At 43.6% G+C, this 25,447-nt stretch overlaps 1 protein-coding gene across 1 annotated transcript in view; it reads left to right on the top strand.

The window, feature by feature from the left end:
- CDH23 (cadherin related 23) overlaps positions 1–25,447 on the top strand; it is a 1,475,307-nt gene that overhangs the window by 965,006 nt on the left and 484,854 nt on the right. Inside the window, exons 26-27 of the mRNA XM_030204991.1 lie at positions 3,295–3,355; positions 23,042–23,190. Of these exons, the coding sequence (XP_030060851.1) occupies positions 3,295–3,355; positions 23,042–23,190 (210 nt within the window). The remainder of the gene's footprint in view (positions 1–3,294; positions 3,356–23,041; positions 23,191–25,447) is intronic.

Consider the following 25,447-nt stretch of genomic DNA (forward strand, 5'->3'; position numbering starts at 1 on the left):
GTATGCCTCTTGATTTAAGAACCCCAGTGCCATGCACTATGTGCCAATTCTATTGCAACTTCATGGTGCCAAGATGCTGTTATAGAATAATAGCATAAGTTGGCATTGGTGCACATAAAGTTAGATGCCAACAATATTTATTTATTTATTTATTTGGTTCACTTGTATCCCACATTTTCCCAGCATGTGCGCAATGTGTCTAACAAAGTTACAATAAAATTACATAATACAACAGGATATAATAGTTAATAAAAATGAATCAAATACAGTAATGTAAGCTGCTAAGTAAGAGAATATGGGTGGGAAATCGGGAGCAACAGAAGGGAAGCAGACAAAGGCAAAAAGCGGGAAATCTGACAGAACGGAAATAGGGGTTTAAAGAATACAGGGGACTTTGGGATAGGCTTTACTAAACAAATACGTTTTTAGCAAGGCATTCCAGGATTGTGGGCTGATGAATGAAAAAGATGAAGCATAAATTGACTTGTACTTTAGATTCCTGCAGGAAGGATAGTGCAAAATAAGATAAGTACAAGAAGACATCGATGAATTTCTGGGAGGTAAATCTATATCAAATCACACATGGTGCTTCTCCGTAATTAATTTTGTGTTAAGGCGCAGATTTTGAATTCAATACAGTCTTTAATGGGCAGCCAGTGAACACTCTCACGGAGAGGCTGCACACTGTCGAAGCGAGTTTTTCCAAAGATTAGTCTGGCCGTGGTGTTTTGTACAATATGCCTAATTGTACCCTGAAGTGCATGTAACTTATAGTATTGTAAGGTTCCGCGTTAGGAGTTACGGATCAAGAAAGGGAGCTGGGTGTCGTCGTCGATGATACGCTGAAACCTTCTGCTCAGTGTGCTGCTGCGGCTAGGAAAGCGAATAGAATGTTGGATGTTATTAGGAAGGGTATGGAGTCCAGGTGTGCGGATGTTATAATGCCGTTGTATCGCTCCATGGTGCGACCGCACCTGGAGTATTGTGTTCAGTACTGGTCTCCGTATCTCAAAAAAGATATAGTAGAATTGGAAAAGGTACAGCGAAGGGCGACGAAAATGATAGTGGGGATGGGACGACTTTCCTATGAAGAGAGGCTGAGAAGGCTAGGGCTTTTCAGCTTGGAGAAGAGACGGCTGAGGGGAGATATGATAGAAGTGTATAAAATAATGAGTGGAATGGATCGGGTGGATGTGAAGCGACTGTTCACGCTATCCAAAAATACTAGGACTAGAGGGCATGAGTTGAAGCTACAGTGTGGTAAATTTAAAACGAATCGGAGAAAATTTTTCTTCACCCAACGTGTAATTAGACTCTGGAATTCGTTGCCGGAGAACGTGGTACGGGCGGTTAGCTTGACGGAGTTTAAAAAGGGGTTAGATAGATTCTAAAGGACAAGTCCATAGACCGCTATTAAATGGACTTGGAAAAATTCCGCATTTTAGGTATAACTTGTCTGGAATGTTTTTACGTTTGGGGAGCGTGCCAGGTGCCCTTGACCTGGATTGGCCACTGTCGGTGACAGGATGCTGGGCTAGATGGACCTTTGGTCTTTCCCAGTATGGCACTACTTATGTACTTATGTACTTATGTAAGTTATGCACATATCTCAGAGACACGCCCATGAGTTCTATATATGGTGCCAAAAATCAGCACCAAAAAAGTGCTATTTTATGTTTAAAGTTAGACATGGTTTATAGAATAGCGCTAATGCCTGGGAATCGTGCTTAACTTTAGGCGTGCCCATGTGCACCAACCGAAATGTGCTGGAAATCTTTGTGCCTAAATTAGACATGTTTCAATCTTAATTCTATAACTATGAGCGTTAATTTTAGGAATGCCGCCATCCTGCCCATGCCCCTCCTATTTCCACGTCCCCTTTTTGAACTTGTGTGTAAAATGTAAACGTGGATCCCGCGCCTAAATTTATGTGCGTATATTCCAATTAAATCTAATTAATGCCAATAACTGCTTGTTAACAAATCAATTATCCGCGCTAATTAGCTCATTATTTAATTCAATTTGCATGTGCAATTTTTAGTGACTTTTATAGAATCCATGGGACTGTGCCCATTTTTATTCCCCTCACACTTACGCACTAAGCAATGTTCGTGTGTGTGTTATAGATTAGCACCTTGCACTTATGTGTATAATTGCCAACTACTACTACTACTATTTAACATTTCTAAAGCGCTACCAGGGTTACGCAGAGCTGTACAATCTAACAAAGAAGGACAGTCCCTGCTCAAAGGAGCTTACAATCTAAAGGACAAAAAAGTGCAGTCAATCAAATTGGGGGCAGTCTAGATTTCCTGGATAGAGGTTCAATGGTTAGGTGCCGAAAGCGACATTGAAGAGGTGGGCTTTGAGCAAGGATTTGAAGATGGGCAGGGAGGGGACTTGGCGTATGGGCTCAGGGAGTTTATTCCAAGCATAGGGTGAGGCGAGGCAGAAAGGGCGGAGCCTGGAGTTGGCGGTGGTGGAGAAGGGTACTGAAAGGAGGGATTTGTCCTGTGAGCGGAGGTTACAGGTAGGAGCGTAAGGGGAGATGAGGGTAGAGAGGTAATGAGGGGCTGCAGATTGAGTACATTTGTAGATTAGTAGGAGAAGCTTGAACTGTATGCGGTACCTGATCGGAAGCCAGTGAAGTGACTTGAGGAGAGGGGTGATATGAGCATATCGGTCTAGGCGGAAGATAAGACGGGCAGCAGAGTTCTGAACGGATTGAAGGGGGGATAGATGGTTAAGTGGGAGGCCAGTGAGGAGTAGGTTGCAGTAGTCAGACGAGAGGTGATGAGAGAGTGGATGAGAGTTCGGGTGGTGTGGCTCAGAGAGGAAGGGGGGAATTTTGCTGATGTTATAGAGAAAGAAGCGACAGGTCTTGGCTGTCTGCTGGATATGGGCAGAGAAGGAGAGGGAGGAGCGAAGATGACTCTGAGGTTGCGGGCAGATGAGACGGGGAGGATGAGGGTGTTGTCGACTGAAATAGAGAGCGGAGGGAGAGGAGAAGTGGGTTTGGGTGGAAAGACAATGAGCTCGGTCTTGGCCATGTTCAGTTTCAGGTGGCGGTTGGACATCCAGGCAGCAATGTAGGATAAGCAGGCTGATACTTTGGCTGCGAATCACATATTAAAGTGCTATTATTATATAACTTGCCTGAAATTGGTGCCTCTCTATAGGCACCAGTTTATAGAATTCCCATTATAGATTATATAATTGTGTAATCTGTGTGTGCTTTTTGAAATCCAGGCAAGAGCATTTACACCAGCCAATTATTTTTCTTCCTTTCCAAAGGTGAAAGCTACAGATGCAGATGAAGGCGAGAATGGAAGGGTATGGTACCGGATCATCAATGGTACGTTTGAATGAGACCTTTGATACTGTTCTCAAATGCTAAATAATATTTAAAATTCATGTAATAAGTAGCAGAGCGCAGCATCCAATAGGGCAGGATTAACTTGTTGGGGTGCCCTTGACAAATAACCACACTGGACTCCTCCCAATCATAATATAAATGCTTTATAAACCTCTTCCAAATGGGGCCCTATATGGTATTAATTGCCAGTTTGGCAGAATCAACAAAAGAAGTAACATTATGATTGGCCTTCCGGTCTAACTTCTTCTCTATTACTCTCCTGACGTCTAGTGTGGGCCAGCATGTCTTTACCTTATTGAAATGTTGTAAAGAATGCAGCAGATTATCATATTCATAGTAATTTTCCCAGAGTGAGCCATTGCCTCAGGTACAGACTAGGGGCCCTTTACTAAAAGGTGCTAAGCTATAACCACGCACCAGCCAAAATAGTGGAAACTATTATGAAAATAAAATTATAGAACACCTAGAGGGGCTAACGAACGCAAACGCCGAGAATGGGTACGTGAAGGGGTGGGACAGACCGTATTTTGGAAAACCAAAATGGATGTCATCTTCGTTTCGAAATACGGTTTGTACGGACCAAAATGCCATGGATTTAGTCGTTTGTGAGCTGGGCGTTGTTTGTTTTTTCAGCGATAATGGAAAATAAAAACGCCCAGCTCAGAAACGTCCTAATCCAAGCCATTTGGTCGTGGGAGGGACCACGATTCGTAGTACACTCGCCCCCCTCACATGCCAGGACACCAACTGGACACCATAGAGGTCAGTGCAGTGGAATTCAGAAAACTCTCCCACATGCATAGCTCCCTTACCACGGGTGCTGAGCCCCCAACCCCCTCCCCCAAAACCCACCACCCACAAATGTACGACACTACCATAGCTCTTAGGGGTGAATGGGGCACCTACATGTGGGTACAGTGGGTTTTGGAGGCCTCCCATTTACCAGCACAAGTGTTACAGGTAGGGGGGATGGGCCTGGGTCCGCAAGCCTGAAGTGCACTGCGGTACCCACTAAAAGTGCTCCAGAGACCTGCATACACGCAGGCCTCTAGGACTTTGTTGCTGTTGTATAACCTTGGCACACAGTTGACACCTGAAGACTAATCTCTTTGAAAAAGTCTTCATTTGAATAAGCACGTTTACTCATAGTTAACTGCAGATCAGAGGTTGTGCCCCACTGGCAAAGAGTCTTCCTGGTACTGAGATTAGCAGTAGGTCAGAGCTGGCAGAATGCTGTACAATGCCCTCTATTCAGCAACATTCAACGGAAGAAGAACTAAGTTCTGTAACGTGGCTAACACATGAAAGGGATCTAAAACTGGCTGACAAAAATGGCCCCTACCGCATGGACTACCAACAGGAAACAAAACAGGGCACACTCTGACCCATCAAGCAGGGGGAAAAGCACCCTGGGAGTAGAGCCTACCAACTACCAACATCGTGAGCATTTAACACAAGCTACTGGAATCACGGAGCCCAATACCCTACACCCCACCACATGCATTGCTGATGTGACTCTGCAGTGCGCATAACAGAAAGGGTGTCACACTCACCCGAGACCCACATCAGAACCAGGGAAAGGGCTTGTCACAGGATAGAACACATTCTGCTGTCATGGAGGTGGGTACGGCATTTGAGGCTGGCATAGAGGCTGGAAAAAAAGTTTTTAAAGTGGGATTTTTGTGGTGGGAGGGGGTTAGTGACCACTGGGGGAGTCAGGGGAGGTGATCCCCGATTCCCTCCGGTGGTCATCTGGTCAGTTGGGGCACTTTTTTGGGACTTGGACCTGAAAAAAAAGGGTCCAAATAAAGCGGACCAAATTTTCATCCAAAACGCCCTTCTTGTTTCGATTATCAGCTAAAGACGCCCATCTCTCCTCGGCCGATAACCACGCCCCAGTCCCGCCTTCACCACGCCTCCAACACGCCCCCGTCAACTTTCTTCGTTCCTGCGACAGAGTGCAGTTGAAAGACGACCAAAATCGGCTTTCAATTATTACCGATTTGGTCGCACACGGGAGAAGAGAGGCCATCTCCTGATTTGGGTCGAAATATGGGTGTCTTCTCTTTCGAAAATAAGCTGGATAGACAAACATGGTTTAATGGGATAGAGTCAGCATGGGTTCAGCCAAGGGAAGTCTTGCTCACCAATTTGCTTCATTTCTTTGAAGGGCGTGAATAAACATTTGGATAAAGGTGAAGCCGGTTAATGTAGTGTATGTAGATTTTCAGAAAGCATTTGACAAAGTCCTCATGAGAGACTCCTGAGAAAATTAAAGAGACATGGATAAGAGGCAATATTCTGGTCTGGATTAGGAATTGGTTATAGGACAGAAACCGAAGGGTAGGGGTAAATGGTAATCCTCAGTGGAGAAGGGCGAAAGTGTAGTGCCGCAGGGATTAGTACTGGATCAATTGCTATTTAACATATATATAAATGATATGGAAATTGGAACAACGAGTGAGGTGATTACATTGGCAGATGACACAAAACTATTTCAAGGTTGTTAAAACATGGGCAGAGAAATTTAATGTGGACAAATGCAAGGTGATGCACATTGGAAAGAATAATACTCCGAATCACAGTAACCTGATGCTAGGTTCCACCTTGGGGAATCAGCAACCAAGAAAAAGATCTAGGTATGGTTATAGATAATTTGATGAAATCTTCTGCTCATGAGTGGCAGTGGCCAAAAAAGGCAAACAGGATGCTAGGAATTATTACGAAAGGGATGGTGAATAACACCAAAAGTACTATAATGCCTCTGTATTGCTCTATGGTACAACCTCACCTTGAGTATTGTGTCAGTTCTGGTCGCTATATCTCAAAAAGATATAGCGGAATTAGAAACAGTTCAAAGAAGAGCAACCAAAATGATAAAGGGGATGGAAAGGCTAAAAAAATGAAAGGCTAAAAAGGTTAGGGGCTCTTCAGCTTGGAAAAAGAGACGGATGAGGGAAGATATGATTGAGGTCTACAAAATCCTGTGTGGTGTAAATTGATTTTACTCATTCCAAAGTACAAAGATTAGGGTACACTCAAGGAAGTTACATGGAAATACTTTTGAAACAAATAGGAGGAAATATATTTTCACTCAAAGAATAGTTAAACTCTGGAACTGTTTACGGAGGAGTGTAGTAACATCGGTTAGCATATCTGGGTTTTAAAAAGCTTTGGACAAGTTCCTAGTGGAAAAGTCCATAGTCTGCTCTTGAGAGCAGATATGGGGAAGCAACTGCTTGCCCTGGGATTGGCTAGCATGGAATGTTGCACATTATTTGGGCTTCTGCCAGGTGCTTGTGACCTGGCTTGGTCACTGTGGATCAGGATACTGGGCAGATGAACCATGGTCTGACCCAGTACTGGCTACTCTTGTGTTGTCTATAAAAGGCTTACTGCAAACACATAATAAGTGCACATTAGTATTTTTACAAAATATTTTTTTCCAAGGGGGCTTGGTATGGGTGGACAGTGCCTGTTTCATAATTAACCAGCTAGCACATTCTGAAAAGCGTGTGCTAATGGTAACATGTTAATTTTTGCAGGTCCACGCACTAATGGGAACAGTAGCACGGACCCGCAAATAAAAGAGAAAAAGCCCTAACTGCTACGATGCCCAGATTTTACGCACTTGTAAAGGGCCCCTTAGATTGTGCGGCCTCAGGGGCCAGAAAAAAAACCTACTATACATAAATGTAATCCACTTTTGAACTACTACTGAAAAAAGATATGACCTTTTATCACTCCAAAAGTGCCCTTTTACAGAGTGAGTGAATACCTGGGCCTTGTTCTACTGTCTGTTCACCCAAAGTGTTCAGGATATTCATGTTGTGAGGAGCCATGGCCAACACCCATATCCTTCATAGGCTGTAATGAGAACATAAAAACTACCATACTGGATCAGATGCACCCATCAAGCCCAGTATCTTGTTTCCAGCAGTGGCCAATCCAGCTCACAAGCAGCTAGCAGAATCCCCAACGTGGATAAACGCAAGAGAGGGGATTTTGGTGTAAGCAGCACAGAATCTAAGTATTGTATCCTTTCAGAATTATTTGTTTAAATACCCCTATCTTAATGGCTTTTGACTGAGACGTCTGAGAGAAGAGGATTAATTTTTTTCATCTTCCAGTCTTGTCCTAGTGATTATACTGTCTATCTTGTTGTACTTCAGCAAAGTGTTGTGGGGGGGGGGGGGGGGAGGAGTAGCACTTTTTGCCCCCTGCTGTTTGGAAATGTACGACTTTGTATTCCCCATTCCTTCTCCTTATACATACAATGCAGTGGCTTATATTACTGCAAAAAATACCAACCAAATAGGATTCAATGCTGTTCAAATAGCCAGGTAAACCCTGGGAAATATTTAATTTATTTATTTAGTAGGGTTTCACTCCAGCTGCAATTCCATCTTTTTCTGTTTTTCTTGTATATTGGTGTACCTTGTTCCTCTACTCAGTTTTTTCTCCTTTGAAGATCTTGTTTGCTTTTGATAGAATTTGTCCTCTCCTTGGACCTCTCTCATTAGTGAACTGACTCGTAAAAAAAAGTGCAGTAGTGCTAGGGCAAAAAATAGTAATCTAATACATGAAACTTGGCTCTAGCACTAAACATTCAAATCAGCACATGTACTGTTTCAAAACTAAGGAGAAAAGCCCCCAGAAGCCAAGGTCACAATGCCTTTGGTTTTAAGCACTGTTACAAAAATGATTTCAGTGTATCCAGTGTTTGGTTTCAATCATCGGGCATAAAAACTCCAGATGTTATCTCAACTTTTAATGGACAATATTTAGATAGTTGCCTTAGTATTTCTTGGTCTAAAGTCATTCAACTACATACAATCTTCCCTCCCAAAGCTTAAGGAGACTCAAAAAAGCACTTAGCTTAAATGTCCAGCAGGTATTTTTATAAGTTCGACAGGGCCACCGTTTCACACATCCAAGGCTTCGTCAGGAACTGGTGCTGGAAGTTCAATATCTGGGGAAGAAGCAAATTAAGGCTAATCAAGAAATAGAAAATAAAATAAAATCGTACAGGCTGCACCACCAACCCTAAGTTAACTTGCTTTCAATCACGGAAATATTATCTCAAAATGGCGTCAGCGACGTCACACGCCATCGGTGTTCAAATATATAGGCTCCTCCTTCTGGAATCTCTTAAGGGGTACGGATCACCTAATTGAGAAAGTTCAATAGAAAATATGCCAATCTATTGAGCTATTAAGGCCCCAAGGTTCAATCAACTTGAAGTCAAAAATGCATCTTGCTTCTTTTCTTAATAATGTAAGTTTTCTATTTCCTCCCCTTCTTAGTGCATCCACTTTGTCAATCGCACAACATCTGAGATCTTCAAAAGAATGTTTCATAAGTAGACAATGTTCTACAAGTGGTTCCTTAGTGATCATTCGTTTAATATTGGATTTATGTTCAAGCAGTCTTACTTTAAGAGATCGTGTTGTCATCCCAATATACACTTTCTGACCAGGACATGTGATGGAATAAATAACATGATCTGACAAGCAGTTAGTAAAATGTTTTAAAGTGAAGATCTTGTCAGTCACTTTATTATAGAAAGTTTTGGTCTGTGTGGTATAACGGCATATCAAGCATGTGCCGCATTTATAATGGTCAGTTATTGCTTCATTCTCCTTCTTGCTAGTAGTGTGAATCTCCGCGGGGCTCAGTAGATCTTTTAAATTATTGCCTCTGGAGAAAGCTATACGTAAAATTTTATTTGAAAGGACAGGATTTGATTGTAGAATTTCCCATCTGTTTTTAATGATACGTGCAATCTGGGGACTGGATTCATTGTATTTCATGACCATAGTAAGAATGTTATCCTCTGGTTGTCTCACTACCGGGTTGTGCAGGAGGAGATCCCTATTATTATATTTGGCTCTCTTATAGGCTTTCTTTAGAGTCTGCTTTGAATAGCCTCTGTCGGTCAGATCCATCATTAGATTCTTCGCCTGTGTGTGTCTTAAAGCTGGATGTTTCTTTACATATTTTCCTGAGTCTTAGCATTTGAGAAAACGGAAGGTTATTCTTCATGGTAGACGGATGACAACTAGTGTTGTGGAGGAAGGTATCTTTAAGTCACATTTAAGGAGAGCAGAATCTCTATGGTGTAAAGGTAAAACTCAGATCAGTCATGAGCTTTGTCATTCCGTACAGAGCAGATACAAACTTCTTTAGAAACAGGAAAGAGCTTGCTATATCAACAAATGGATGTGTGCTGCTGAAAACTATCATGAATTGTTTTCCATTGTAGACTCCCGACATAAATCGGGAGATGGCTGGCGATCTCTCAAAAGCGGCGAAATCGGTATAATCGAAAGCGGCTTGTTTGACACCACTGCCGCTTTCCCGTTGCTGCGCCAGCGAAAGTTCAAGGGAGCGTGTCGGCGGTGTAGCGAAGGCGGGACATGGGCGGGCACGGGCATGGCTATCAGATGGCCGGCTTTCGCGGATAATGGAAAAAAAAGCGGCGTTAATCAGTATTTCGCCAGGTTTACTTGGTCCTTTTATTTTCACAACTAAGACTCAAAAAGGTGCCTCAACTGACCAGATGACCACCGGAGGGAATGGGGGATGACCTCCCTGTAGTCCCCCAGTGGTCACCAACCCCCTCCCACACTAAAAATAAAAATAAAAACCTTTTTTTACCACCCTGTATGCCAACCTCAAATGTCATACCCAGCTCCCTGACAGCAGTATGCAAGTCCCTGGAGCAGTTTTTAATGGGTGCAGTACACTTCAGACAGGTGGACCCAGGTCCATCTCCCCCCTACCTGTTACACTTGTGGTGCTAAGTGTTGAGCCCTCCAAACCCACCCAAAACCCACTGTACCCACATGTAGGTGCCCCCCTTCACCCGTAAGGACTATGGTAATGGTGTAGAGTTGTGGGGCGTGGGTTTGGGGGGGATTTGGGGGGCTCAGCACCCAAGGTAAGGGAGCTATGCACCTGGGAGCTATTTGTGTATTTTTTAAACATCTTTAGAAGTGCCCCCTAGGGTGCCCGGTTGGTGTCCTGACATGTCAGGGGGACCAGTGCACTACAAATGCTGGCTCCTCCCATGACCAAATGCCTTGGATTTTGCCGGGTTTGAGATGGCCGGCATTTTTTTCCATTATCACTGAAAAACAAAACCGGCGATCTGAAACCCAGCGAACTCTGGCATTTGGCCGGGCTAAACCGTATTATTGAAAAAAAATGGCTGGCCATCTTTTTTGAAAATACAGTTCCGGCCAGCTGTTGCGCCGCCACCAAAATAGATCGCCGGCGACCTATTTTGCCGGCGATGTTCGATTATGCCCCTCTAAGTCTCATGGTTGGCGCTGAGCCCAGATATTCAATGCTGTGCCGTTTCCAGTGACTGACATTGAATATCCGGGGGCGGAGTTTGGCCACTATAAACATAACTGGTTAAGTTAATATTCAGCGCTGGCTGGTTAAGTTTATAGTAGCCAAAGACAGGCCTGCTATGTACGTGATCCGATATGGCTGCTTAATTTAGCAGGTAAAGTGCTGCATATTTGCAGCCAGTTGGCTATATCGAGCGATACAGCTGGTTAGTCGCTTTCCCCCAGATTCTATATAGTGCACCTAGCGTTCCATGACAAAAGCCAGGTATATTCTATAACAGCGCGCGTAACTTAATTGACTTACCAATCAATTGTATTGTTAAAAGCTCTTAACAAGCAATAATGAGCACTAATTGGCAATAATTAGAATTTTCGCGCATAACTCACTAAGCGTATTCTGTAGCACACTGCTATTTGTGGGTTTTCCAAAATTTACTCGCACTGTTATAGAATATGTCCCTCTGCGCCTAAATTTGTGTTCTGGAATTTATACCATGTTTTCATTGGTATATATAAATGGAGACTCATAGTTTTAGATGCTATGATATCAACTAAGCGTATTCTATACACCATGCCTAAAACTAGGTGCTGTTTATAGAATACACTTAGGCAGAAATAATTTCCATGTAAATATTTCAGGTGCCATATTTAGAATCTGGCCCTATGCGCTGACTGCAAATATTCAGTGGGAGATAGCCAGCAATCCCCTGTTGAACATTCACGAATAGCTGGTTAATCAGCCGGTTTAGGTTCAAGACACAAGCAGTCTTCACTGATACCTCAGTTTACTCCACAGTCATATCTAGAATTTCTGACAGCTAAACTAGAGTCTCTTCATGGTCCCTTTACTGGACAGCCATCAGTTTTTCTGCCCCTCTTCCATTGCCCCCAAATATTCAGAAGGCAGTAACTCAGGTTACAGCATGTAGTACATCTAAGGCTTTCACTCCTTCCATCAGGCCCTTAAGATCACCTTTTGATGGGGCCCCAGCTTGGCTCTTGAAAGACTGCTGTTCTTCCTTATACCCAGTTCTTTCAAACCTTATAAACCCCAGGCTCATGCAAGGCCATGTCCCAAACTGTGGAAACAATCCTTAATTTACCCTCGTTTAAAAAGGGCAGGATGTTTCTTTACCGGTTACTTATGCCCCATTTCTAATTTGCCTTTTCTTGTCAAGCTCACAGAGATATCAATATACCAAAAAAATAATTAGGTTCTGGAATGATAATAACACCTACATGCTAAACAATCAAGATCGCGGTACAGAAACAGCTCTTATGGATATGCTAAATGCTATTATTTGCCATACAGATGCAGGGACAGACCTGCCGCTTATAAAATTAGATCTGACACTATGATCATGCTCTTTTGTTATCTCATATTCAGGAGACTGGAATGACCGATACAGCTCTGCACTGGCTTCCTTCTTTCACACTATTCAGGTGCCATTTAATGACATGTCATCACACACTGTTCCTTTGGAATGCTGAGTTCCTCAAGGTTCAATTTTATCTCCTATGTTATTTAATGTCTTCCTCAGAGGAAAAGTCCTCCACAATTCCCTGTTACTATTTGCGGACTAAAGTCGTAGACTCAAGTGGAGGACTTATTCCCCTGAGGAGGCCGTTACTGGCGAAAGAAGGATCTATGTCAAGACATCTGATAGTAATTGAGTTAAGAAGATTTCCACGAAGGCATTTTAGATTATTTCCCATCTCGCTGGGAAAGATTTGAAGGAACTTTATAAAAAGCTGAGTACAGTTATTTAGATATTGATATTTATGTGCTTTTGAATCAATCTTGCAGATATACCTCATTATACCACAATATCACTTTGTATTCATTCATACTATGTATTTGTTCAAACCGTCACAGCATATGCTGTGGCTTTGTTCAAACCGTAACCGGCTAACACCGTTAACGGTTATATGTAAGGCACATTGAGCCTGCAAAAGGTGGGAAAATGTGGGATACAAATGTAACAAATAATAATAAAATAATAATAATAATGGTGAATAATGTTTTGCCTCCATGTATAGCTTAAGTTTGCACACGTATAGGAACAGTTGATTTTATTGAGCACATTACACATTTATATATATAAATTAATATTCAAACAATAATTCAAACAATAATTTATATATACATAGGAGTTTTTTTATTTTATTAGCATGATTGATATGTTGGCGTGGATATTTTAAGTATAAAAGTGAGTCCCCTAAACATTTTGCAATAACAGCCTTGAACCTGTACCATCTATTTGTGTCACTGATGCCAAATTACATAGGAATCCCTTGTCCCGTTTATGAGATTTATAATTTTTACACACTGCTGTCACAAATCTCAGTTTCCAATATGACTTACTTACTTACTTGTTGATGTCATCCTTGATGTCATTGCGCTTTGATAAACAAACAAAATGTTGTCAAAAGAAGATCAAGTTTTAATTAAAATACTCAGAGTTGAAAAAGAATATGGCGCTAAAAGATCAGATTTAAACATTCGGACTGTTGAAATTGACATTAAGGGCCCTGCTTACTAAGGTGTGCTAGCATTTTTAGCACACATTAATTTTGCCAGCGCTAGAGACACTTATATATTCAGCGTGCGCTAAAAATGCTAGTGCGTCTGTAGTGCGGCTTAGTAAACAGGGCTCTGAGTTAGAAACACTAACTTTTGGGTAGTGTTATTTAAAATTTGACATCTCAGTAATGTGAAGGTGGATTTCTACAAAACCACACAACATTGTTTGAAATAGATGTCACTTTTTGCACATAAACTTTTAATTAATTCAGTGTAAGTTTGTGGTTGTTATTGCAAAATGTTTAGGGTGCTCACTTTTTTCCAGACACAGTAATCACATTGGGTCAAGGTTTGAGATTACTTATACTCCCATATATTAATATTTATTTATCTGTTCTATTCCACTTGGGATTTTATAGACCTCTGTCATATCTTCCCTCAGTCCATCTCCTCTCTAGGCTGGAGACCTAACCTCTTTAGCCTTTTCTTATAAGAGCTGTTCCATTACCTTTATCAGTTTGATTGCCATTCTCTGTATCTTTTTATATTTTATTGAATGTTTTTTTATATACACCCTCCACCTCCAAAAAAAGGACAAGTACCTCAAAACAAGGGCATTCACCTCTAAAAATGGTTCCATTGAATTTGCATATGCAAATATATTTTCATATGCAACTATATTTGCATAGATGTGTCACAACAGATTATTTACTATAATTTTAAAAAATGCAGTTCACCATATTGTACAAGACTCTTTTCCATTTAGGCTGCTATCTGGTTTGCAACTGATGAAACTCTGAAGGCCCCAATGTAGATAGGGTGATGGGAGGATGTATACAAGTTGGGGGTTTGTGTGTGCATGTGACTTAGTAAATGCAAAGGTATGTGTTTGTGTGTGAGACTGAGTGAATTTATGTGGGGGCATGACTATATGAATGTAGTGACTGGGTGGAGTATGTTATTTGAATGAGTAGGGGATGTCTACAAATGTTGGGATAGGGTTGGTGTGTGCAGTACATGTGATGCATCTGTGTGTGTGAATGAATGGATTGGGAGGACTGTATGACTGAGTGGACTTCGGGACATGTGCCTGTGTGTGATTGTATGGGAAGAGAGTGAAAGAGTGAGTATGATGTGTTTGAGATGACGTATCTGATTCTCCCCTATATTCTTTCCAGTGGCGTACCAAGGGTGGGGCGGTGGGGCCGTTCCCCCTGGGTGCATGCCGCTGGGGGGGTGTGCCGCGTGCTTGTTGGCTCAGAGTCCGCTCGTTCCCTCCCTGCTGCTCCCTCTGTGCAGAACAGGTTGCTTCCTGTTCCGGGGCAGAGGGAGCAGCAGGGAACGAGCGGACTCGGAGCCGACAGGCGCGCGGCACCCCCCCCCCTCCCCAACAGGTACAAATGCACCCGGGGGGGTCGTGCTGCACCCGGGGAGGTGTAATTTCGCCGGGGGGGTTGCACTGCACCTGGGGGGGGGGGGGGGGGGGCGCATCGGCAATCTGCCCCGGGTGTCAGCCAGCCTAGGAACGCCACTGATTCTTTCCTTCTCTTCCCCTTTCTTTCTTTCTTTTCCATCTATGCTGTCTCCTCTTCCCTCTCCTTTCCCTCTTATCCTCTCTCTTATCCTTACCCTCCAACATAAGACTTACTGAGTAAAGCCACTCCCTATCTCTCAGGTTCACTCCCTTAGGTACATCCTCTCTTTCTCATTCTTTCTAAGCTAATTCTCTCTCTTCCTCTTTCTCTACTACAACTACTTATCACTTCTATAGCACTACAAGGCATACGCAGCGCTGTACACCATATACAAAAGACAGTCCCTGCTCAAAGAGCTTACAATCTAAGTAAGACAAGTAAACAGACAGAACAATTAAGCGGTAAGGGAAATAAAGAGGTGGGGTACAGGGCAAGTAAGTAGTGGTTAGGAGTCAAAAGCAGTGTCAAAGAGGTGGGCTTTTAGCCTGGACTTGAAAACGGCCAAAGACGGGGCTAGACGTACAGGCTCTGGAAGTCAATTCCAGGCGTGAGGTGCAGCGAGATAAAAGGAACGGTGTCTGGAATTAGCAGTAGAGGAGAAGGGGACAGACAGGAGAGATTTATCTACAGAGCGGAGTACATGGGGGAGGCCGTAGGGAGAGAGAAGAGTGGAGAGGTACTGGGGAGCAGCAGAATGAATGCACTTATAGGTCCGCAAGAGAAGTTTGAATTGAATGCGGAAACGGATAGGGAGCCAGTGAAGTGACTTGAGGAGAGGGCTAATGTGAGCATAGCGACTTTGGCGGAAAATGAGTCGTGCAGCAGAGTTTTGGACCGATTGAAGAGGAGAGAGATGGCTAAGTGGGAGGCCGGTGAGAAGCAGGTTCAATAATCTAGGCGAGAGGTGACAAGAGTGTGGATAAGGGTTCTGGTAGAGTGCTCAGAGATGAAGGGACGGATTTTGCTGATGGTAAAGAGAAAGAAATGACAGGTTTTGGCAATCTGCTGAATGGATGCAGAGAAGGAGAGACAGGAGTCGAAGATGACCCCAAGGTTATGAGCTGATGAGACAGGGAGAATGAGAGTGCCATCCACAGAAACAGAGAAAAGGGGGAGAGGAGAGGTGGGTTTAGGAGGAAAGATGAGAAGCTCGGTTTTGGCCATGTTAAGTTTCAGATGACATTGGGACATCCAGGCAGCAATATCAGATAGGCAGGCTGATATTCTGGTCAGGAGTAGAAAGGTAGATCTGGGAGTCGTTAGCATAGAGATGGTATTGAAAGCCATGGGATGATATCAGAGAACCAAGGGAAGAAGTGTAGATGGAGAACAGGAGAGGACCGAGAACAGAACCTTGAGGTACATCGATTGGTAATGGGATAGAAGTGGAAGAGGCTCCACCAGAATGTACACTAAAGGTGCTAAGCAATAGGTAGGAGGAGAACCAGGAAAGAACAGAGCCCTGGAATCCAAGTGAAGACAGTGTATCAAGGAGTAGGCTGTGATCAACAGTGTCAAAAGCGGCGGATAAATCAAGAAGGATGAGGATAGAATAGAGACCTTTGGATTTGGCCAGAAACAGGTCGTTGGAAACTTTTGTAAGCGCAGTTTCAGTTGAATGAAGCGGGTGAAAGCCAGATTGGAGTGGGTCAAGACAGCGGCGGTGAACGGCATGTTCAAGTATCTTGGAGAGGAAGGGGAGGAGGGAGATGGGCCGATAGTTGAAAGGACAGATAGGGTCAAGTGAAGGCTTCTTAAGGAGTGGTGTGACCACAGCATGTTTGAAGGCATCAGGAACGGTCGCAGTGGAAAGTGAAAGATTGAGGATATGACAGATAAAAGGGGTGAGAGTAGGAGAAACGGTGTTAAGAAGGTGGGAAGGAATGGGATCAGAGGAACAGGTAGTTCGTTTAGAGGAGGAGAGAAGATGAGTAGTTTCTTCATCAGTGACTTCAGGAAAGGAGGAAAAGGACGGAGGGGTTGGGAAGATAGGGGAATGGACAAGGGGAGGGACAAGTGAAGGGAGAGGTGGGTGTGGCTTGGCTGAGAAGTCGAGGTTTATCTTCTGAACCTTGTCGTGAAAGAACTCAGCAAGGGTCTGAGGAGATAGTGAGGGGGGATATGGAGATGGAGGCACCTTGAGGAGAGAGTTTAGTGTGGCAGAGAGAAGTCAAGGGTTAGAGCCGAGAGAATTAGTCAGCTGGATGTAATAGTCCTGCTTGGCAAGCAAAAGAGCAGATTGGAAGGAGGTTAGCATGAACTCTCCATACTCTCTCCATACTCATCCCCTCTTAACCACCACCAAAGACTCATTCCTCCTTCTCACCCCCCCCCCCCCCAGACTCATTCTCTCCTTTTGCACATTTATTCTCTCTTGCTCCCAGTGGCGTAGGAAGGGGGGGGCGGTGGGGCGGTCCGCCCCGGGTGCACGCGCTGGGGGGGGTGTCGGCTCGCTGGTTCCCTGCTCTTTCTGCCCCGGAACAGGTTACTTCCTGTTCCGGGGCAGAGAAAGCAGGGAAGCAGCAGAGCCAACGCAGCTCTCAATGACGTGCACTGGGGGCGGATAGGCCCTCCCGCCTGCCCCCTGCTGAAAGGTAGGGTGCGTTTCAGGGGGATATGCTCCAGAGGGGGGGGCGCTGTGCCCTGCACCCGGGGGGGGGGTGCGCAGTGGCGACCCGCCCCGGGTGTCAGGCACCCTCGCTACGGCACTGCTTGCTCCCCCAGCACTTTATAAACAATAGATACAAGTGATATGGGATGTGCACTGGACATCAGTGCAGTGTCCTCAGATATAACAGTGTGTGCAGATCTATGCAGATATACAAGATAATTACTAATGTGGCAAAGTCAGTAAAATTTTCTCAACTTAACTTCCTCTAATGATAGTTGGAGCTCAGGCAGGTTCTTCTTTTTATGGCCTAGAAACCACTTCCTTATTTTTAATGTTGCTACACCACAGGCTTCAACTGAAAACAGAGAAGTAACACTGGGGAAAAAGATGGGGGAGGGAGAACACAAAAAACATAAACAAAACTCCGTAGATGCTGGTTAAGTGAATATTTATGAAAATGAAATAACATTCAGAAAATGATACAAATCTTCCAATACGTGCAATTTATAACTGGTTAAGGGGACCTTTTACAAAGCTGCCGTAAGCGCTAACGAGTATTTATCGCAGCTTAAATGGGCTTACCGTGGGGATGTGCTCAGGCCTCCTGCGGTAAGTCTCAAATGTGTGCACACTACTTGCATGCAAATTATTTTTATTTTTTTGATTGTGGGGGTGTATCTGCGCTAATCAGTTAGCACATCTACATTACGACATGCTAATTAGTGCAGGATTACTGCGCTAGTCGGCTTATACAAAATGGGTAGCAGTAAGTGCTCACGTGGTAATTGTTTTTAAAGACCATGTGCTATTGGCGATGTTAGCGCATGGTCATTAATACTGAAAACAGAAAATCAACCATTTTACTTCTGCAGTACAAATGACCTTAGCGCGTGGGAAAACCCCTAAGACAGAGATCTTTACTATCTGAGGCTACTTTGGAAAAAAAATATTCAGTGTGAGAGCCAGGATAAATAGTCAGTGCTCTGAGCAAGGAAGGTGGAGGGTCTTTCTCCATTGATAAGGCTGGCCTAAAATAGCATGTATAAACACATCTGCCACCCCATAATCTCTCTCCTTCAGCCTTTATCTCCTTGTCAGCCTTCTCTCTACACATATTCTTCCTTCTGTTTGTCTCCCTTAAGACAATCTCTTTCCCCAGTACAGTCTGTCTTTGCCTCTCCTTCTCTCCCTCACAATTTATGCATGCACCTCAATTGAGTAAGGAGCCAATTAGTGATGATAATTACATAAGTACATAAGTAGTGCCATACTGGGAAAGACCAAAGGTCCATCTAGCCCAGCATCCTGTCACCGACAGTGGCCAATCCAGGTCAAGGGCACCTGGCACGCTCCCCAAACGTAAAAACATTCCAGACAAGTTATACCTAAAAATGCGGAATTTTTCCAAGTCCATTTAATAGCGGTCTATGGACTTGTCCTTTAGGAATCTATCTAACCCCTTTTTAAACTCCGTCAAGCTAACCGCCCGTACCACGTTCTCCGGCAACGAATTCCAGAGTCTAATTACACGTTGGGTGAAGAAAAATTTTCTCCGATTCGTTTTAAATTTACCACACTGTAGCTTCAACTCATGCCCTCTAGTCCTAGTATTTTTGGATAGCGTGAACAGTCGCTTCACATCCACCCGATCCATTCCACTCATTATTTTATACACTTCTATCATATCTTGGCAATAATTGGAATTTACGTGCGCTTCTTTTTAGGGATATTCTAAAAAGAGGCGCACATAAATCCCAACATGAGTAGCTGAAAAGGGGTTGCGGCCATGGAAGGAGTATGGTTGTGTCTAGGGAATTACTCAAATTTATGTGTTATTTTAGAATGCACCTACGTTTAGGTGATGTAAATGGCCGCACCTAAATGTAGGCACATTCTCTATTCTGTAGGTTTATAGAATAGTGCTAACCCCCCGGATTCTATGTAGTGAGCATAGAGTTACGTGCGGTTCTGCACATACTTCTAGACATATTCTATAACTTCATGTGTAGATTAATTGTCTTAACAAGCTGTTAAGCGCGTTAACAACTCTAAACAAGCAATAACGAGCACTAATTGGCAAAAATAAGAATTTATGCAAATACATCGCTAAGCATATTCTGTAATGTACTGCACCTAAATTCTAATGCACGCTGGTAAAAAGGGGCGTGCTTAGGGGTGTGGAAATGGGCGTTTCGTGGATGTCCCAAAATCTCTGTGCATTGTTATAAAATATGGGCCAGTGTTCCTAAATCTAAACCTTCACTTCCCAAGATGCAAAGGACTGAAGTATAAATCAACATATGCATCCAGTTTCTCCTACATAGGCACACAGCTCTGGAACACATTACCAAAAGTCTTGAAAACCATGAGTAACCACCTAAATTATCGATAAAACCTAAAAGCTCATCTTTTCAGAAAGGCATATCCCACTCAACCAACATAAACTCCGAACTATGAAACATAACAATTAACCAAGTAATGGATACCACCCAATCCCTCACCAAATCGATTCTACCCTTGCAACCCACATGGAGGTAACCGCCTTATCTTTAATTTGTACTATCCACTTTTTTGTATTTGATCAAACCGGACTCAGAAACAACCTCAACAGAACTATGTAAGCCACATTGAAACTACCAAAAGGTGGGAAAATGTGGGATACAAATGTAACAAATAAATAAAATAAATCTACATGCAGGGATTTACACCAGCTTTCATTGGCGTAAATGGACGTGTGTAGATTTATTTTCATTTGTTTATTTATTAGGATTTATTTACTTCCTTTTTGAAGGAATTCACTCAAAGCGGTGTACAATAAGAATAAATCAAACATGAACAATAGACAATTACAGTAGTAAAAATATTCAAATAACAATACAAAGTATGATGTGGAGGGGCATAATCGAATGGGGACGACCATCTCTAAGTGCGTCTATCTCTGAACAGAAGAAAAGAAGAGAACCATACTTAGGGTTGATTGGGGCTGCCATGTTCTTTGGACCTTAAAACAGGGAACATTTGAGTTCATGTCTATTGTATTCATAATGAAGCAATTGGATATACCAATTATGGCTTAGTATGTTATGCATATATAACCCCTTTTTTGCCTGGTGAGCATCAGTGTGAGTTACTATTAATATTTTTTAGGACTATTTGTGAGGTCAGGACTGGGACCAGCAAGCTAGGAGGCCAAAAGGCACAACAGATTCATTCATTCAGCATTCTCCTTTCACCTGATAAAATCTGTCCAGGCTAGAAGGTGCAATTTATTTAATTATTTAAAAAAATTGTATACCCTCTCCTTAGTAACAGCCAATCAAGATGGTGTACAGACTAAACAAAGGAAATACAAAAAACACCCAATATTCAGCTAATAGTAGACAGTGTAAACACTAACCACTGTGGGCAGATTTTAGCTCCGATATTCAATATCAGGCAATGTCCAGGCACAGGCATTGAATATCCAGGGTCATGCCGGCATGTGCTGGCTGCCAGATTTTATGTGGGTCCAAACTGAATATAGGCCAGGATACGCAAAAGGGAAGCAGATGCCGTCACTCCCTCTAAGTGCTCCCTTCCTCTTCCTGATCCTGATCCTTCTCTCCCGAAGACAAGAAGGCCTCTGACAAGGCCCCTGTAGGCCCCCCTAGGCCTGCTTTGTCTAGATTGCCTCTAGAAATCATGGTGGCCATTTTGAGGCCAGAGCCATGACAGGTAGGAACAAGTGGGCATTGCTCCTGCCCTTGTGACCTCCTAGATCACCAAAAGCATTCCAGGGGGGGCCCTACAGGAGGTGGGAAGGGGGCTAAGTGCCTGGTCAAGGGCGCCTTGTCTTCATGGGAGGGGGAGGGAGTGAGAACCAGGAACCCCTTAGGCTGCTATGTGGAAGTTAACCAAGCACCAGCTGATATTCAGCCTTTTTGCTGTACTACTTTAGCCACTTGTTTAACTGGTTAGCAGTCTGAATTTCACCACTAACCGGTTAACTACTGGCTCTGTCCAAGATCCACCTACTGACTACTTCAGCACTAACTGGACACTACAGGGCATTGCCAGACAAGCAATTTTGGGTGGGCCTGAACCCAAAGTGGTGGGCATAAAATTTTCTTTCTGCTGCACCCCCTTCCTCCCCCCACTCTCCACCCCTTTCCCGGCACCTCCACACATGCTTAGTTATTGGTGGCTCAAGGATGCTGCTGCCGTCTGCCAAGATTAGTAAAGGGAGTTTTGGCTGTCTTTAGAGGAGGTCCTCAGCTCATGGGGCTTAGGGATCCCCACCAGCTACATCATGGGTTAGTACTGGTGCTAGACATGCTAGGGCCCAGGGCAGAAAATAAAAGCCCCCCCCCCCCCCCCCCGGATTCTTTCCCCTTCCTGCCTCCTCTCTAATCTCCCCACCTGCCATTACAGTCACACCAACAGACCCTCACCAAATACAGAACAAGGGATCACAAATTAGAAATAAAAATAGTTAGACAAAAATTGAACTACGAACCTCGGCATGCACTGCAAAGTGGAGAAATAAAAACAGAAATGTATTTCCTCTTCTACTGAACACAATAAAATGACATTCTCAAGCTAACATATTTCAGTTAATAAATTCAAAATAAAATGCCTTTTCTACCTTTGTTGTCTAGTCATTTTATTTTTCCATCATATTGGTTCCAATTTCTCTTTTCCACTTTCCTGTCTTTCTGCTAATTCTCCTTGAAGCAGCTGCTGTTCATTTGTCTTTTCTCTTCTTTCATTCCATTCCCTCACGACACTTGCCTCTGACATATTGATCTTTCCATTTTAGCTCTTTCCTTTCTTTTTTTCTTTTCTGCTCTCTAATTTCACCCTTTTTTCTTCTTTTTACTTTTCAGATACCTTTCAAATTTCCATCTCTTTCTTTCACCCACTAGCTCTCCTATTCCTCATCTCACTCCTTCCCCAGTCTTCCATTCCCTTCCATCTTCAATCTTCTCCCCATTACCATATTTTTATCCCCTGTAATCACTATCCTTCTCTTCTTCATTTTCTTGCCACCCACCTTGGCCTCTCCCACACGGTTCCATCATTCCCAGTGTCTTCTTCCTTCCACCCCTCTGCTCCTTCTTTCTCCTCCTAGCATCTTCCTGTCCGTTCTCTTTCTTTCTCTTTCTCACTCCCTTCTGCCCCTGGATCCAACATCAACCTTCTTTATCCCCCTCTTGTGCTACATCTCTCCTTCCCTCTCTCCCACCCTCATGTCCAACATCATTTCTTCTCTTTTTCCTGTTCCTTTTCTCCCATTGTCCTCCATCTCTCTCTCTCTCTCTCTCTCTCTCTCTCTCTCTCTCTCTCTTGCATCCCAAATCTAACATCTCTCCCCCCCTGTAGCATCTCTCATCTCCCCCTCCCCTCCACCACCGTGTCCAACATTTCTCCCTCATCCCTATGTCCTCTGTGCAGCATCTCTCCCTCCCTCTTTCCTCTCGCTCCCAGGTCCAACATGTCTTCCTCTCTTATTTTTCACCTCTCCTGTACAGCATCTCTACCTCCCTCCATCCCTCCCTCCCAGGTCCAACATTTCTTTCTTGCAAGTTATAGAAAAATGGCTTGCAGCTGTCTTTGTATTTGTTTTTGAAAGGCCTGGCACTGTGGGATACAAGACCATTTGTTAGCAGTAATGGTTTGATTGTGGTTTGGCTTATTGTTATCTTCTTTCACCAGGGAACAGTAACAATAACTTTCGCATCAACATCAGCAGTGGGCTGGTTATGCGTGGGTCACGGTCTCTGGACAGAGAAAGCAATTCCTCGCATGTCTTGGAAGTAGAAGCATACAACAGTGACCGGGGCCCAATGAGGAGCTCCATCAGGGTAAGACTAGGCATGATTACAGTCAGTAGCTCACAGTCCATAACCTCCAGTAACACTTATTTTAAAATGTCATGGGTCAGTATTCAGTGAGTGGCATTTAGTGTTTCTTTAATTGCTGACCACCACCAGCTAAATTAGATCTGGATATTTAATGCCTTGCCATGTTCAGGCACTGGCACTGAATATCCAGGTCATTGGCAGCTGATATTTAATGCTGCTACCTGCATACAGTACCTAACTGGGCAAGGGTAGAGCTGCTTTTTATATCTGCCCAGTTAGGTATGTGGGCATCAACACTGAATATGGCTGGTGGTAGCATATCTTTCTGTTCTACCCTGGACCACCTCTGCACTGCCCAGATTGTGCCGAGGTGATTAGTGTTGATATTCAGTGGCAGTACCCGGTTAGGTGCTGCTAAATATCAGTCAACAGCATAGTTTAAGCAGACAGGAGCTGAATACTGACCCCTCAATGTTTAATGTTTATATTCTCTAAATAATTTAGAATAGAAGGCTCTTTCTGCTTATTTCAAATGGTCTATAGATACCTAGAGGTCTATTTTCAAAAACCATAAACCATTAAAAACCAATAAACAGTTGATTTAACAGTTTTCTGCTGCAACCTAGCTGGATAAGTTGTAGCTAATTTGCTAGGTTTAACATACCTGGTTAAAATATAGTTAGTTAACTTGTGCACTTAGGAGTATTTGAAACTAGTCCTCATTAGCAAAACAAGATTGTGGCGAAACAGGGGACTTATGTCTGTGATTTATTATGTGGCTGTATGATGTATTCCCCCCCCCCCCCCCCCCATGCATTTTTCTTGTTTGGCCAAGCAGGTGGTATCTCCCCTCTGCTTTAAAGCTATTGCAGAGATGACTGTTTTCCTTTCAGCTTAAGCCCTCAGGGAAAGTAATGTGCGCTGCTGTTGGCCAAATACCCCTCAGCATTAGTACTCTGAGCTTTGATTGGCCCAGAAGTTCAAAATCCAGCCAGTATGTGCTGGAAATCCCCAGTCTCAGAGAAGGGAGAGTGGAGGGCAAAGATGTCTGCACATACCCTGTTCAAAGCCTGTGAGCAGTTACTTTCCTGACCTCAGGTAGTAAGAAAATGTCTAGTTAGTTTTACTGTTGATACTAGTTATTTTACCTTTTATTGTTAGCTATTTACACCTGTTTTTTTTTCACCATTCACAATTTCACTTTTCTGATAATAACCCTATTAGTTTATTAGCTCTGTTGTCCTGGACTGACTAAGAATCCTGGTGGTTTGTGTTTTTGGTCTGTGAGTGTTTTCTAGGAACTGTGGGCCCCCTGGGATTGTGTCCCCAGTGTCCTTAGAAACCACCGGGGAATTAACTTGCAGGTGAGAGACTCACCCAGAGGCAAGAGAAAGCACAGTACGGTGGGGTGGAGGGTATGCCAGTGTAGAGCACATGCACAGGTGCAGCTGGGCCTGAGCATTGCTGGGTTGGACCCTTTAGGTGGCTGCAGGGTTAATCCCAGGTGAGTGCTAGGTGTTTCTTGACAAAGATCACTTTCCTTCTACCCTAAAACCTCAGTCCTTCCTCAACCCTCCATTCCAGGCCTTGTGGTGAGCTAGATCTTCCATTTCAGATCGATACTTCCTTTATCCTTTCTATGAATTCAGCAATCAATTATCAGCTATCCTGAGAGCCCCACTTTCCACTTCTGACACCTTGAGCATCCATCAGTTACCTCCAATATGCCTTCCACTCTCCCCTGCTTGGATCCTGTGATTGGCTATCACCCACCACAGCAGCCCTCTCCATCCTAAGACTCTACGACCTAAGACCCTGTGATAAGCTGTTAGCTACGCTGGCAACCTCATTATCCCTCCATCCTTCCTCTTAGGACTCATGATGGATCCAGAAAAGAGGATGGAGGAAGGATGGGCTGCCAGATAACTGATCACAGAATCCAGAAAGATAAGGAAAGGAGAACTAGCTAACAACTGATCACTGGGCTGAAAGGATGGTAGAAGGAGGACTGAGATGCTGTGGTAACTGACAGCTTATCACAGGGTGTGCGGGGCAGAGAGGTAGATTGGTACTGGGAGGATCAGGTTGCCGGAATAGCTGAAAGCTAATTTTGTGATGGGAGAGAAAGAGGGACAGCAGAAACTGAAGTCCAACGGATGGAGTAGAATGGGGGTGGGCATGAGCAGAATGTTCCAAGGCATAACCAAGGTAGGAAGGCAGGTTCAAAATCTTCTGCTTAAAAATTAAACCCCACTGC

This window comes from Microcaecilia unicolor, chromosome 5, assembly GCF_901765095.1.
Source record: "Microcaecilia unicolor chromosome 5, aMicUni1.1, whole genome shotgun sequence".
Taxonomy (NCBI): Eukaryota; Metazoa; Chordata; class Amphibia; order Gymnophiona; family Siphonopidae; genus Microcaecilia; species Microcaecilia unicolor.